At 33.0% G+C, this 17117-nt stretch overlaps 1 protein-coding gene across 1 annotated transcript; it reads left to right on the top strand.

Moving 5' to 3' along the window:
• Nucleotides 1-14194: 14194 nt before the first annotated feature.
• Nucleotides 14195-15818, top strand: LOC114759150 (probable S-adenosylmethionine-dependent methyltransferase At5g37970). Its single transcript, XM_028948243.1, has 4 exons — nucleotides 14195-14206; nucleotides 14618-14967; nucleotides 15105-15231; nucleotides 15729-15818. The coding sequence occupies exons 1-4, from the start codon at nucleotides 14195-14197 to the stop codon at nucleotides 15816-15818; spliced, it is 579 nt and encodes a 192-aa protein (XP_028804076.1).
• The last annotated feature ends 1299 nt before the right edge of the window (nucleotides 15819-17117 follow it).

The raw sequence follows: 17117 nt of genomic DNA, 5'->3' as shown, positions 1-17117 counted from the left end.
CGAACACTTTATCGATAAAAAGATGATGGATAACTTTATCGATAAATGATGAGTGAAAATATGTTCAATGAAAAACACAGACTATGTAGGTTAATCGAATAGGTGATCGATTAATGAATGATCGATCAAGTAATCGATAAAGTAGAATACAGAGATTTAATCTTGCAAAGTCAAAGAACTGATTTATCGATCACGTTATGTGAAAAACAAGGCAAACATAAAGTGCGGTGATCGATCATATTATCGATAATTTGATTATCGATCCGGTGATCGAAGACCCATGATTTAGGACGATGTACTGATGATCGATCATGTGATCGATAATTTGCCGATCGATCAGGTGATCGAAAAGCTACTTGGATAAGTACCTGCATGTAGAGAGGGTTATAAAGTAATGTTCAATCATATTATCAATAAATCACTAATCGATAAAGTGATCGATAAATGGTGACTAAGGCAAAACATAGAGTGAGTAGAGTGCATTACCATTTATCTGTCTTCTTATCGATGACCTATTTATCCATAACGTTAACCTTGTTTATCGATCAAGTGATCGATAAATACATTTATCCATAACATTATTCGAAAATCATTTATCCAACAGGTTATTGATAAAACCTTAATAATGCATATGAAGATAAAAGAAAAGAATTGAAGAGATAGTACCAGGAACTTGATAAAGTGATCGAGTATGTAGTTGCTTGATCAAGCTCGAGTAATATTTGATAATGGCTTTTTATTTCCTCATTTCTTCTAGTGCTTTTACTCAATAACGTGTTTGAGTAGCATGTTGCTTGAGAGCTTAATTGATCAGTATAGAACTACTGGTCTTTGCCTCAATGAATTCGAATTCTGATTCAAGCAAAATGAAGGTCAACTTTGAGTGATCATAAATCTTCCAATTCAACTCCAAATTTTGCAAATGACCTCTCCCCAGAAAGCTCTTTGAGTCTACTTTCTAATGCAACAAGAATTACCCCAAAATTCATTGTAGTTACAAAGTTATCTTCATTATAGTAACTAAAGGTCGGAATCAAGGTGTTAATCCTTACTGCAATGTTTCGAATAATATATCTCCCTTATATGAAACTCTTTGAAGTTGATTTTGGTGTCCATGAACCGTGTTCTGAGTCTAGTTTCATATGAATGAAGTTTTACCTCAAACAGATTTTTGGTTTAAGAGATATTAGAGAAATACCAAACCTATATTAGAGCTAAACGAAAAACAGAGCATAACAGAGTATGTGTTTTATCGATAACTTGATCGATAAGTGGATGATCGATCAATTGATTGATAAATGCCCATGAAAATCACCTTCGAAGCTTATTTTTCATGTTTATATGAAGGTTGACTCAATATATGATTATATAACTTCCAGTTTGTGTATTTTAGCTTCCGATTGAGCCATTCAAACTTCTGATTGAGCATAGCAACATTTAACATCAAATCTATGAACTTGAATCTTGATATTTCCATTTGGTCTTGCAAGTTCTTCTTTTCTCAATCTCTCTTCTTCTTCTTCCTCTTGATCATTCTCCATAACTCAAAGTTCAACATAATAACTCCTTTCTTTTCTTGAGGAAACTACACAAGATATTAAGTATGATAGTTAGTCAAAATATGAGGTAAATAATTTATGCAAACTTTTTGCTCTATTATTTGACATCATCAAAACTAATCATATCTAACAATTAGTAGTTGTCACTTGTCTTCCCTCATCATTGCCATGCGACAAAATCTTCAATCCATGAATAGATTTTACTCTAGAAAGAGTAACATATAACTAACCATGCTTAAACACAGGCTTCGGCAAGTATAAACCCATATAACATAATGATTGACCTTGAATTTTGTTTATTGTCATTGCAAATGAAATAAAAATTGGAAAATGCTTTCATCTTATATGAAATGTCAATGATGGCTGAATTAAATTTCTTTTTAGGACTACAAATCAAACAGAAGAAAAACGGTATATTCATATCCCAGACGAAATATCTCAAAGAGCTGCTAAAGAAATATGGTTTGGAAAATGCAAAGAGTGTAAAGACTCCCATGAGTTCAACCATATCACTAGACGTAGACGAGAAAGGCAAAGATGGGAATCTGACCAGATATAGAGGAATGATTAGGTCACTACTCTGGGAGAATGCCTTGTCTCATGGTCAAGCAAAAAGCAAAACACTGTGGTGATATCCTCTGCAGAGTCAAAATATATTACCACTAACAGCTGCTGTGCTCAAATCCTATGGTTAAAACAACAACTACAAGATTTGGGAATCAACTTGAAGGAAATCCCAATCCTGTGCGATAGCACAAGCATAATAAGTTTGTCCAAGAATCCAATTCATCATGCTTGAACCAAGCATATTGATGTTTGACATCACTTCATTTGGGACCATGTTCAAAAGAAAGATGTGAAGGTAGAATTCATTCCCACTGAATATCATATAGTAGGCATATTCTCACAAAGCCTCTCGATCAACAAAAATTCAATTACTTCAGAAGAGAATTGGAAATGGTAAATCCCAATGAGTTGTAAGAAATTTCATATTACTTCTTTACTTTAGGCATTTAGATTTAAAGTTTTGATGATTAAAAGACTAACTTATGCATCGGAGTGGATAGAAATTTGTTTTGCAGGAAGCTCTATTCAAACGCTAAAAAACAAAGGTGAACAGAGTAGGGTGTGATTGATGAAGGCATCGATAATCATGCCTTGAAAACAGCTTAATTTATTGATCACCTGATCGATAATGCCAAATTATGGATAAACTCATCAATCAACAAGGCATAGGAACTGACTAGAGAGATGATGGGGAGTAGAATTTTTAATAACATGATCACTCAATTATCGATCAATATAGTGGTCAACAGCAGAATAGGACTCTCGATCAAATCAGTCAAATGGGTAAGAATTATCGAGGAATTGATCGAATAACTGTTAATTGATCAAATGATCGATAAACCAGTACATGTATGACTTTTACTCAATATTTATCGATAACATGATTGATTATTTATTGTTCAATAACTTGATTGATAATTGCTCTTAGTGTTCTTATTTGTTTTTCATATTTATCAAACATGTGATCGATCATGCTTTGATCAATAACTTGATTGATCATTTTCAAGTCTATAACGTTCAGAATTTGAAATCCCTGTTAGTTTTCAGAACCTAACTCGATAAGCCGCTCTCCCCTGTTTCACGCAACAGTTAAAAACCCACTATTCCATTAAATTACCGACTCTACTTCACTCGAAATCACCTTGTAAGTCCTCTCAATCACTGCCAACCTCCTCAAACTCACAAACCACCAAACATTCTCTGAAAATTCTTCTGCGTAGCAAGAAATGGTGAGAGTCAAACAAACAGGAAGTGACTGAGAAGAAAGCACTAAGAAGCAAGCTCAATCCAAAGAGATTACTACTTTGACCACAAAAAAGAGGTACAGACCTAAAGCGAGACAAGAACCTTTGAAGAAAAGAGGAGTACTTAAAATTAGAGAGAGCCGCACTAAGAGCCCTGAGCAACCTACAACACAGAGGAGGTCCCCATGCTCAAAATCCAAGTTGCTAGTGGTGACTAAAAAATCAAAGACCGAGTATGATAAAGAAATCTCAATTCAGAAAGCTATGGACACGATATTGAATATTCCTATACCCAAACAACCAGGGCACAAGAAATAGAGAACCAATGAGAGTATGCCTCAGTAGAATCCTACCTAAGGTATCCCATCTGAACCATTTGAGTTTTTAGTAGGGAATCTGGATAAGGACATAAATATGATTAAGTTTAAGTCTGATTTTGCCACTCGGAAGCTGTGTCCTGTGGTCTCTGTGAATTTGGATAGTTTGAAGAATAATAAGAAAATTCGGTTGGACTTAAGTGATCCCCTAGAATACTATTCAAATTGGTTAAGCATTGGTGACGAGTACTATCCTAAAGTGGTCAAGAGATTCTACTATAATATGGAAATCTATTGAGGAATATGATGAACAAGATAATTTGTTGAATGATTATCTTAGAACAAAACTCAGAGGTAGAACCTTCAATCTTACTCCTGCAAAGTTGAATGAGCTTTTGGGGACTCAGGATCATGTGAGAGGAGGTGATATAAACGATATAAAAACCCACAAGATACTAATGTAGAGTAACAATTATCCTGGCGAGCTAAACTTCCCTCCTAATAAATGTGTTATTATTACAGAATAATCCATTACATTTACTCAAGGAGTATGGTTAACAAGTTGGCAGCTTCTCTCACCTAAACCAAGATTACTACCTCCTGTTGGCCAAAATCATTAGTGGAGAGAAGATTAACATAGGAGCTCTAGTTTACAGTGAGATGAAGGACTTTATTCTCAACAAGTCCAAGTCTACACCCATTCCATATCCTCAACTGGCCACATATCTACTTTAAGTGCATAACATTGCACCACTGGAGCCTAGAGAAATCAAGGTGAAGGTCCCCACATTTGGCATCAATCAACTCAATAAGATGAGGATATCAGTACCATTTAGACCTTCCTAGAAACTATCATAAGAAAAAGGAGAAACAACCAGTTGCTAGCACCTCCAGAGCTCAAGATGAGGCTGAGTCCACTGTAGATCCCTCTTATACTTATGGACCATCATTTTATAGAAACACACTTAAGGAAGTGTTGCAGGTAGAACTCCAAGAGTTTGAGAGAAGACTATATGCCACGACTAAGGATTATGGGGCAGTGTCAGATAGAAAATTTGAGGGTTTGTATACCATATTGAATCTTCACAGACAAGCCATGGCGGTCCTGGAAAAGGAGGTCTCCCAAAGACTTGACTAGTAGAGAAGGAGCTTAAAGAGCTCAAGGGAATGGTTACTTTACTCTGTACAAATTTCTCGACCCCTTGCACATCCTTTCAGCTTTCAGAATCTTCTTTCTCATCTAACCTCTCCTCCTCACCCTGATCCTGAACCACCATCCCCTCCTATCCCTACATCCACTACTTCTATTCCACACACATCTCCTACTCCTTCCTTTACCACTTTAGCCATCTTCCAGTCCCTCAGCCTACCCCTTCCATTTCTCTGCCGCCTATCTCTCAAGCTCTCTCTTCCATTTCTCAGCTTCCTCCTATCCCTATTCCTCTCACCTTGCTTACTTTTGTTTCTCTTTCCACTTCCTTTAATGCTGACTAAAAAGGGGAGAAGAAAAATTCTGATTATTTTTACTCTTTTTTTAGATTTTTACTTTTGTTTATGTACTATGCTTATGTGACACTGCTTATGTGTTTTGACAATTTGATAAGCTTCTGGGTTTATTAATCTTTGCTGTTACTTATCAAGTTCTTCAGATTATCCTGCCTGTCATTTTTTTTTTCTGACTTATGCATTTCTGTTGAATTCTAGTTCTGTCAAATTTGGTTCAATTAAAATTCTATCTGATGGAATATGTTGCTCTGTGTTAACTTTACACCTATGTTTTGTCATCATCAAAAAGGGGGAGAATGTTAGATTTAAGGTTTTGATAATAACAAATTAAGTGTTTTCTGGTTTTAATGAGTTGATCGATCACCTGATCGATCAAAGGTTAATCGATCATGTGTCAGATAAACTGCTTTTGTATTTTAGTTACTTAGCACTGAATTCGATCAATAATGTGTCAGATAAATCAATGTTTATGAGTTGATGGATCAATTGATCGATCATTGATAACACTGTTTAATGTAAAAGCTTACAGAAAATTATCAATCAATTGATTGATAATCTAGTGTTCGATCAACTATCAGAAAAAGACACAAAACCTTGGTAAAGTATATGGAAGCATTTATCGATCACCTAATCGATAAAGCTGTTATTGATGAAAGCTCAAATAAATGGTAAAGTCTTCCCATTTGCTTTATACTTTAAACAATTTGTCATTTATCGATCATTTAATTGATCATATCTTTATTGATAACTTGTTCGAACAATGCATGTTAATTTACTTCTGGTTAATCGATAATTTGTTCTGTCAAAGCATTCACTCAAGATTTTTAATCGATCAATTGATCAATTAATTATTTATCGACCAAATGATCGATCATTAACTCCTTCACTCCACATATCTCCTTTGAGCTATTTTCAGATCACTTGTTTGATCATTCATTTATCGATAGAATAATCGATCATCAAGACCTCTGTGTTTTCTTTTAACATAACATGATCGATCAAAGTCCTTTCCTAATTTTTTCTAAAAGCAACTTTCAATGACTATTTATTGATCACTTAATCGATTACTCCTTAATTGATCATTTAATCAATCACCATCTATTTTGTGACTTCACTATGAAAGTTTCTTTAAAAAAAATTTTCAATCACTTTTCCTTCCAACCATTCATTGATAAGGTACTCAATCAACACACTTTGAAAATATATTTCTCTCATACTTAGTTTTATTAATAATATGATCGATCAAACATTTTTTGATCATTTGTTCGATCATTGCATCAGTTCATTTCACAATAGCTATTTACAAAGTTTTTCAAAATCTTTTATCTTTTCATCTTCAAGCTTTTCTCAACCTCTTTTGAAACATAACTCTCTATTGAAAGGATATGAAGGCAAACGTAACTTGAAAAAGATTATTCTCACATAATTCATTTAGAGCTCACTGTATTCATGTTTCATCATTTATCAATCATGTGTTCGATCATCGTATGATCTATAATCTATTCGATAAATGCATATATCTGATTCAGTCTTTCTTCTGATATTTAATCAATAACTTGATTGATCAAACATTTATCGATTGAGTAAGTTCAAGATTACTTTTAAAGTACCTGATGATTGATTATGTGCTTCTCAATCTATTGTATCAATATCATGATCATCACTTACTCTGTTACCCTTACAAATTGCCTTAAAGAAGAAGACTTACTTGTATCAAAAGACTTATGCAGATTATGAAGCTCAACAGATATTTAGTAGCTTGTAACCTACCATGTTAGAAGCATTAATGGCGAACTACCGTTGTAACTGCCGAACACATGCAAGTAATCTTTCAATGGCTAGAAGCTCTTCAGTCTAATAGATAATTAAATCTCTCCAACTATAAAAGGTACGAAGGGCATTGAATGAAGTATTGAATAGGCGAACTATCGTCTGTTAAAAATTTACTGTTGCATTCAATACTCTGTTTTACTAAACTTTAGTGTTTAGCGTTCATATGCTTTGTAAGAGAGATTGATACACTTTACATTACTCAGAGTAACTCAAGAGTATGGACTCTTGACAGGATTGTAGCCTTACGAGTAGTAAAGCGGAGTGATTGAGAAATTCCATTACTATACTAAGGAACCAAGAGCCTATTTAATCTTGAGAACATAGTGGAAATCTCAGGAGTGTTCTGAGGACTGGACGTAGATCAAGTGGTTGAGACCAAACGAGTATAAACTTCGTGTCTTACTTCTTTGGTGAAATCTTCCTAACTTAATCTCCTCTGTTTTATTTGCTTTACTATTTTATCACGTCAAATTTTTATACCTCACCCAATTCATCCCCGCTCTTGGGTGAGGCTGTCACTAACAAAAGTAACGTGTGACACAATTTGGTCTTGAGCCTATGAGCACAAGACCTAGGCTTTGTAAATCACCTCTTTTTCAGATAGCAGGCCTAAACAGGGTAGACTAGTAGCCTATGAAGGGCTGGGCCCTTTTCATAGTACTATTTATATATTTTTTTCTCTTCTTATTTTTCATTTTTTTACATTTTCATTTTTAATTTTATTTTTATATAAAATTTATTTAGATATTTTTTTATAAGATGATTAATCTAAAGTTCAACGTGTGGATATATATAGACTATTTAATTTTCTTAAAATTTTTCATGCATTATTATTATTTTATTTCTTACACATATATTATTTCTCGTAAAATTATTTTCAATTTAATTATTAATTTATCGGTTTAACTAACAATTTGATCAACTCATCTGTTTGAACTGTAAACTATTACCTTGTGTCTAATTCAATGTCCAGTTCGACTTTTAAAATATTGGTTCCCAACTTACGAACATCACAACACTTTGTAACTATCATATAAATATATATATATATATATATATCAATATCAATAATAATAAAAGATTTTTTTGGCAATGATAAAAGATTTGTTAAAGTATATATTTGATCATCTTGTTTTACATCAAATTTTAGTTTAGTCTTTTAAGTTTAAAAAATGTATTTCTAATCCCTTGATCTTAACTCCATTAATCTTGTGAACAAAAAATACGCACTCAAGCCAATTTAAATGGTGACCAAACAATAATTAAATATTCACAATGCATTTAAATTTTTAATTCTGTAATATAATTATGTTTATATTTTTAAATTAAAATAAACCTGCTGATAAACTTTGAAGACAGATACTGGAATGTTTTGCCACGCTTCTCCTCCTTTCTGTGATTTCCTTCTTTTTTTTGCCTGCTGTTTGTTTGTTTGTTTTTGTTTCCTTCCTTCACTTTTTTTTTACAATTTTCTTGGGAGGCTGCGAATTGATGCAATTGTGGAATGATCAAAGGGCACGCGGAGTCATAATGTTCAATTTTTCCAGTGCATTTCTGAATTTTATTAATCAGGGTCCACAAGAAAGATGACTGGAAATTAAGGACTGGTTTGGTTTCTTATTTTGAAAAAAGTAATTTTTAAAACAAAAAAAAAATTATTTGATAATTTGTTTTTAGTTGGTTGTTTTCAAAAATAAAAAGACAATAATATGTTTTTAAAAACTTGAAAAAACTAAAAACAACTTTTAGATTTTTTTTCTGTATTTTTTTAATTTTTTGTTTTGGAAAATTACATTAACATTCTTCTCTTCTTACCTACCACCCGTTATGTATCATCACGATATCACTGGTGACGGCCACGCTTGCCAAATATGATTTTTTTTTTTTTAATTTTCCGTTCCAAATGTGACTTTTTTAAAATAACTGCACGTCCAGACATATGTTTTATTCTCAAAAATTGTTTTAAAAGATAATTTAATTTTGGGAACAAGAAAACAAAAAGAAAACAGAAATTAGGCCTTTTTAGTTTGTTGTTTTAAAAAAATAATTGTGTTTTTAATAACAGAAAAATAAAAAAAGAACTTATTTGCTAATTTTTTTTTAGTTGATCGTTTTAAAAAATAAAAAAACACAGTAACATGTTTTTAAAAATTAAAAAACTAAAATAACTTTTTAATTTTTTTTGTGTTTTTTATTTTTTGTTTTGAAAAATTGAAGAGATCTTCTTCTTTTCTCACCTACTACCCACTTCCTATTACTAATGGTGACAATTACCATCCGCTAAGTGTGATTTTTTATGTTTTTTTTAAAATTATTATCCAAACAATTTTTTTGTTTTATTTTCAAAACTTGTTCTAAGAAATAATTTTATAAGATTGTTTTGAGAACAAGAAAACAAAAACAAACAGGACCTAAACTCTTTGTTTTTATATCTATTTCTAGCGCAACAATATTTGGTTCTTTCTGCATTATTTCTTCGTCTCTAACTATTCTTCCACATCACTTTTGCAACCTGTATGAGCATTTATTTTTAAAGATTTAATTGTCTTCGTGAATAGCTGAAAATGCTGAGTCGCTTAGTATTTTCAGTTTTTAATTTGCCTTCACTAAGTACCTCAGCAGCTTTTAGATATGTACCTTGTTCTCCCAATGAAATGAATCTGTCCTCAACGTTTAATAAGACAATATATACGTTGTTCCTTGGTTCTTCATCTTAGGCCCACCAATACTTAATAGAGCCTTACATATTTAGGGCATTTGTTCTTATGATTAATTAAATATGTCTTGTATAGTTGAACAGTTTTGAGATGAAAAGGAGCATAATCTCAAACTGAAAAAGAATATTATTAACGTAACATTCACAAAAACAAGAGATTGGATAGAACATGCAAGAGAAAATTAGGCATAAACGAAAGTGTTTTAAAGCATTACATTTGTGTAATAATGTTGAAAATTGGGAAAGATACCATGTAGCTAAAAAAGAGACCAAGAGAATAGTGGGAGAAGCTCATACTAAAGCTTTTGAGGATTTCTATAAGGATCTAGGGACCAAGGTTGGGAAACACAAGATCTACAAGATCACAAAGAATAAAGAAAGAAAAACAAGAGATTTGAACCAAGTAAGATGTATAAAGAACGAAAAAGGTAGAGTTTTGGTTACTGATAGTGATATTAAGGATCGTTGGGAAGCCTACTTTTATAAGCTATTTAATGATGGGAGTAAAGGATCGACTTATGAGCTTGAAGATATGACAATTAGAGAAGAGGAACATAATTTTGCTTTTTATCGAAGATTTCGAGTTGGTGAAGTTAAGGAAGCTCTCAAGAAAATGGAAAATAATAGAGCAGTTGGACCTAATGGTATTCCTATTGAAGTTTGGAAATATTTGGATGACGGTGGGGTGCTGTGGCTTATTTAGTTATTCAATGAGATTTTACGCTCTAAGAAAATGCCTGATGATTGGAGGAAAAGCACTTTAGTACCTATTTACAAAACTAAAGGGGATATTCAAAATTGTGCTAGTTACAGAGGGATTAAACTCATGAGTCATACTATGAAATTATGGGAGAAGGTGATGGAACATAAGTCGAGATGCAGACTTGTATTTCTGAAAACCAATTTGGATTCATGCCAGGAAGATCGACAACAGAAGCAATCTATTTACTAAAGGGCTTAATGGAAAAGTACCGAAGTCATAAAAGAGACCTGCATATGATTTTTATTGATTTGGAAAAAGCTTACGACTGTGTGCCTAGAGAAATGCTCTGGAGAGCCTTGGAGAAGAAAGAGGTGCATGTCGCTTATATTAAAATCATACAAGACATGTATAAGGGTGGTCACAACTAGTATTAGAACACCAAGCGGCGAGACAAAGGACTTTCCTATAAGGATTGGCCTACATCAAGGATCATCTTTAAGCCCTTATTTGTTTAACCTAGTCCTCGATGTTCTAACTGAGCATATCAAAGAAGAAATCCCAAAGTACATGCTTTTTCCTGATGATATAGTTCTATTAGCTGAGTCAAAAGAAGAGATTATCACTAAACTTGAGACATGGAGAAGAACCTTGGAATCAAAGGGTTTCTGTTTGAGTAGAAGCAAGACGGAATATATGCATTGTAGTTTTGATAAGAGACAAGTTAGTACAGAGTTGGAGGTCAAATTGGGAGACCAGGTCATTCAACAAGTGGAAAATTTTAAATATTTGGGATCAATTATAGAAAAAGATGGGAAAATTGATGGAGATGTTAATCATAGAATTCAAGCTGGGTGGTTTAAATGGAGAAAAGCGACAGGAGTTATCTGTGATCAGAAAGTACCAAATAAGGTCAAAGGAAAGTTTTATAGCACTGCTATAAGACCAGCAATGCTATATGGTAGTGAGTGTTAGGCTTTAAAGGGACAACATGAACATAAAGTGGCAGTTGTTGAGATGAGGATGTTGAAATAGGTGTATGGTTATACAAGAAAAGACAAGATCCGTAATGAACAGATAAGAGGAAAAGTTAGAGTGGCTGCTATTGATGAGAAAATAGTAGAAAACCAATTGAGATGGTTTGGTCACGTGCAAAGAAGGTCTTGGGACGTGCCGGTAAGAAGAGTTGAGTAAACAGTATGTAGTCCTCTAAAAAGAAGTAAAGAAAGGCTGAAGACAATGCTTAAGGAAGTTATTGAGAGAGATCTTTCAATTAACAACCTATCCAAAGATTTGGCATTGGATAGGGCTCAATAGTGCCGTGCAATCCATGTAGCCAACCCCACCTAGTGGGATAAGGCTTTGTTGTTGTTGTTATTTGGCTTTCCAACGCTTAATAAAGTCATTGAGAGAGATCTTTCAATTAACAATTTATCCAAAGATTTGGCTTTGGATAGGACTCAATGGCATCGTGCGATCTATGTAGCCGACCCCACCTAGTGGGATAAGGCTTTGTTGTTGTTGTTGTTGTAACATTCACAAAAATTTAAATCTTAATGTAATTGAGATGTTTAAATTGCTATTGAAGAGGGTCCTTGGAGGAGTTTTGAAGAGGCCTCCCGGGGGGAGAAAGAAGAGAAGGAAATTAGGAAGGGAATGAACAATAATCAAGAAGGGACACAAGTATTGAGCTTAAAAGGGGTCATAAAAACATGATATCATAAGAACTTTAAATATTGCTACTTTCAGTCCCAAATATGAGGTCTAATTTGTAGTGCAAATTACACTATAAACTATATTTTATATTTAGGATAGAGGTAGTATTAGCTAGGGTCGAGCAAGCAGCCTATGGCCGCTAGAGAATGACCAGAGACAGAGATCGACCAGATGAGAACAATTGAAAACTTGCTCTGTTGTATGAGGCTCTCTAATTCTCTCAATCACAGATCCCATACTTCTCTCAGTCACTCATCATCATCACTACGCTCTAAGGCTTCACTCAGGTCTCACGGTCTCAGCTCTTTTAACTGTTTTTGTTTCTCTTCACTCACGGTCTCAGGCTGTCTCTTCACTCTTTGTTGTGAGTTGCTTCATAGTTAGGATTTGTTTATTTGATTTATCATTTATGTTATTAGTTAGTTAGGAACTGAATTTGAAAATGATTGTTGTTATATGTTTAATTTATGCTTCAACCAGACCTTCTCTTCTTTGTTATGTATATGCTTCATTTTAACTCATATAAATGGGTAGGCAATAACGAGTAGAAATTTAGGCAATTTCACAAGCTGACTCAGTATCTGCATGTGCGGCATGCAAACATTTATTGATTCTTGATTCTTGATCTTGCCTTTAGAGTTCATAAGTTCTTATACCAACACTTCTTTCCTATCTCTTCATTCCATTATTTAATTTCATAACTTTCTTCCGTTTTGACTTAACTAAAAAAGATGTGTTATTCACTAACGCATAATATACATAAATAAAGAACATTAAATACATACATTTTTTGCCAACGAACACTAAATACATGTGTGTGTACATATTTCAATAATTGGCATTGTCAAAATTAATCGTGTAGTTTATTAAACTTAACATCATGGAGGGCCGCAAAGAGAAGTACTGTCCAGCATAAGGTTCTCAATCTCATTCCCTCCCACTACATATATCAAGAAGGCTGGGAATTAATCCTCCTTTATTCTATCCGTTCTATATTATCTGTTAGTTTGGATTAACTTATTTTAAGTCATCGGGGTAGATACATATGAAAAAAGTTTTCTCTTATCAAACGTAGAAGTAATTATTTATAGTCAAAACCCAATGGGGACTAAAAAGTATATGGAAGCAAAATCAATCTAACAAGGCCCTAGCTTATTTTCACCTCTATGGGTTAGGGAGATAATCCAAGGAGATACTCAGTCTCGAGATTTTGACTGAGAGGAGATTGGTGTTTAATTAATAGCGGAGGCACACAATGTTTCTACGTTATTTTCCCTCCGTTTGATATTTTTCCTTCATTTCTCATATTTGACTGTTGGATAGCAATATGTGGGACAGTTTATATTTAATATCTTAATTACAAAGTAAATTTTTTATTTAGTTTTGATTTGTCCAAATAACATTTTAACAATTTATATTTAATTGTTATAATTTAAGCGTACTTAATAATGATTATAAGTAAGATGGGGAGAAGAAATTGAAAAGGGAAAAAGCAAAGAAAATCAAATTCCATAGGGGTGATACAAGGACGAAGATGAAATGGACAAACGTCTTTCTCTAGAAATAAAATGTGAAATTAAACTAAAAATATTTCTTAATGATCAAAATAAGCGGAAACTAGGTGGATGAAATTATTAATTTCATCCGACAACTTTTTGAATCAAACTTTGAATAAATTAGACTCTGTATAGTCAAAATTCTAGAGGGTCAAAACATGTGCATTCTCCTCAAAGACATGTGCGATGTGACAAAGACAGCATCACATCAATCATATAATTCAGCTTGCAGACTTTTATTAGTTACTACTACTACCAATACTACATAATTCATATTTTCGCCAACAAGTCATACTATTCCTAACCTATTAATTGTGTGATGTTAACAAAAAAAAAAATAATTTCTCTATATTTTATATTTTGCATTATGGATCAATCGAGACATCAAAGTCTTATTTGTGCTCTATGTGATACCTCAATATTAACAATGGCGTTGAAAGGTTAAAAAAAAACAAAGAAAGGAAGAAAAACATATTAACAATGGCGGCTTCTGTACGCTTACTGATTTCTCTTCCCATCTACCGCCAGTCAAAAATCCTTCCATGCATTATATATATATATATATATATATATATATAAGTGTGTGTGTTCATCAAATACGAATATGCGACGGACAAACAATAACTAAATTATCACAAAGCCATGGAAATCCAAAATGGCTCGGAATCTTAGCGGGCTTTCCCTATGGATGGTGGAAATGGCCGGCATAGTTACGCTCAGAATTCCACCAGTCAGGTTCTTCTTCTTCTTAAAATTTTATTCAGACTTAATTTCTTTGTCAAGCAACTCATTTTAATCTCTTTAGTGTCTGCTAGAACAATATGTTTATATTCTAGTATTTAAATCTCGTATCTAAATCATTTTCATGCGAAGCTTATGATTCAGTTTCTTCTTGTATGGCAGCGAAGAGGAACAGATAGTGCCAAAAACATTATCAAAGACACTATTCTTGAGAAACTCGATGTGGGAACACTTCTGCGGAATTCTTTTCATACTTTCCGCATAGTAGATTTGGAGTCTTCAGTTGGACCTAACGCATTTTTCACTGTTCAAAACATTATAGATTCTTTGAACCTTAAATTTGAATCCCAACATGCCTATAGTACAGACTCGCTTGAATTTCAAGTGTTCTTCAATGATCATGTTGATAATGATTTTAACACACTTTTCAAGTTCTTTCCTGAGGACAAGAAATATTATGCCGCCGCAGTGCCAGGTTCATTTCATGGCAGGCTGTTCATTGGCTCTCAAAGGTACCTAAAGAAATAGTTGACAAGAACTCTAGAGCCTATAATAAAGGTAAAATTTACTTCACAAGTGAAGACAAGGAAGCTGCAGAAGCATATTCTGCACAATTTGAAAGAGACTTTGAAAGCTTCCTAAATTCCAGAGCCTTAGAGCTTGTTCCTGGGGGTATCATGATTCTTATCACCCGGTGTGTTCCCCCAAATTCCTTGAACATGTTCGAAGCTTTCGTAAATATCATGGGTAACATTCTTGTGGACATGGCCAATAAGGTAAACAATAAACAGTTACTCTTTATATTTTATATCCGTTTACATGTTATGGATAAGATTAATGATTGTGCTAACCAAGAAGGCAAAAAATATTAAAAGCTGCTAAAGTTTTGGACAAATGTTATTATCTTTGGTTTAGAAATTATTATTTAGATGTTAATCTTCATATTTGATTTTGGTTTCTTATATAAAATGATTATTGATCATAAGTTACTTCTTCAAATAACTTATTTTACAAATGAATTAAGGGCTTAATAAGCGAAGAGCTGGTAGATTCATTCAACATGCCCATCCACGTTCCAGCATCAGAAGAGGTAAAGTAATTGATTAAGAAGAATGGGAATTTCGAAATCGAGAAGTTAAAATCATTGTTTCGTCTATTGAACAATAAGCATCAAACAGATGCTCATAGTTGTAGTATGCACTTGAGAGCTGGATTGGAAGGCGTTTACAAGGAACACTTTGAGCAAGAGATTGTGGATGACATGTTTGTACAGGTTGAGAAGAAATTGTCATCAGAATTCAACATCCTTACAGACTCAAGATACAAGGAGATGGGAGAGTTATTTATCATCAAGCGCAATTAAGTATTGTTAGACGCAAATTAAAAAATTCTCTTCAAGTCCTTATTAGTGAAGTGCATCTTGTATTGTAATTTGGCAAAATTCATAGCAAACTTTTTTCTTACATCGTCAAAATAAAGTTGATCTTCTGCTGTGTTTCATCTGTTTGTGATACTATAGTATAATATTTGTTATTTGGAAAGTTAGGGATCTAAATTGTCTCTTTACTTCCTTCACATCAAGCGATCCGCATAGTGATCTTTGAAACCAAGCTTAATTCTTTGTACTGTATAAAAGTGAGGCGCACTATTCTATTTCTATCTCTTAATACAAATTATCGTGATAATAAAGTTTCTCAAAGGATTTATATATGTGCACAATATTATGCTAGACTAAGTGTAAAAATATGCTTTTTCACATTCCTAATAATTATGTAACTTTATTGTGTGCAAAATAATCATATAGCTTGATATAAATTTCAGGATGCGGCTTTCCTCCTTTGCTTTTCCCATTTGCTGTCCCTCTCCCTCATTCCATTCCAATCTTCTATTCTATAGTCTAGGACAAACAAAAAGAAAAGGGGAAAAAAGAAAAAAGAAAAGGTTTCATAATTAAATTTTATTGTTTTATAATAAAATTCATTTGCTGATTCTTTATTAGTTTTCCTTAATCACAAGTATTCATTCATATGCTTATAATCTGTTAATTATGGTATAACACCGTCATTTTAGACCACAAGTGAAGCCAAAACATGTCTATTGGAACCACATTAGGTGGCCTTATGTCACGCCTCCTTTGTTACCTTACTATATAATAATTGGAACCCTTTAGGATCAGTATATAAGCCTTAAATATGAAAAAATTTAAATCTGAAATTTTTATTTTCGGTTTACTATTCACTGTTCACAGTAATTTGGGTCAACTTTGAAAATTCATAACTAAATGTAGAAAAATTGAAACTGAGTAGTTTCAATTTCTATTTGAAGCTTGTTATGCCTTCTATAAGAAAAAAAATACTCATTGGCTTCATATCCATCTAAAACAGAGACTAGAAAATTTGAAGTTATACTGTTTATATGGTCAATTTTTGAATTTTTAGTATTTTAGCCCAACTTTAAAAGGGCATATCTCTTAGTACAAAACTCTAAATTTAGTGATCTACCACTTATTTTAAAGCTAAAAAATGAGATCTAAGTTTGCCAAATTTTAAATTTAGATTTGATCATGTGCTCATTATTTTATGTGACACAAAATTGTCATTGTTTAGAACATTTCTATCCCCTAATCATGATTTTCTGGATTTTATCTTTCCTTTTCCATATG

This window comes from Neltuma alba, unplaced genomic scaffold, assembly GCF_004799145.2.
Source record: "Neltuma alba isolate B1F8T4 unplaced genomic scaffold, ASM479914v2 tig00010801_pilon, whole genome shotgun sequence".
In the NCBI taxonomy this organism is placed as follows: domain Eukaryota; kingdom Viridiplantae; phylum Streptophyta; class Magnoliopsida; order Fabales; family Fabaceae; genus Neltuma; species Neltuma alba.
The sequence above is the reverse complement of the archived record's forward strand: the minus strand, read 5'-3'. Positions and strand labels throughout refer to the sequence as shown.

Coding starts and splice junctions, on each gene's coding strand:
- LOC114759150 (XM_028948243.1), top strand. Junction 14,968..15,104: donor CTGTTCATTGGCTCTCAAAG/GTACCTAAAGAA, acceptor CCTAAATTCCAG/AGCCTTAGAGCTTGTTCCTG. Junction 15,232..15,728: donor TTGTGGACATGGCCAATAAG/GTAAACAATAAA, acceptor ATGTTTGTACAG/GTTGAGAAGAAATTGTCATC.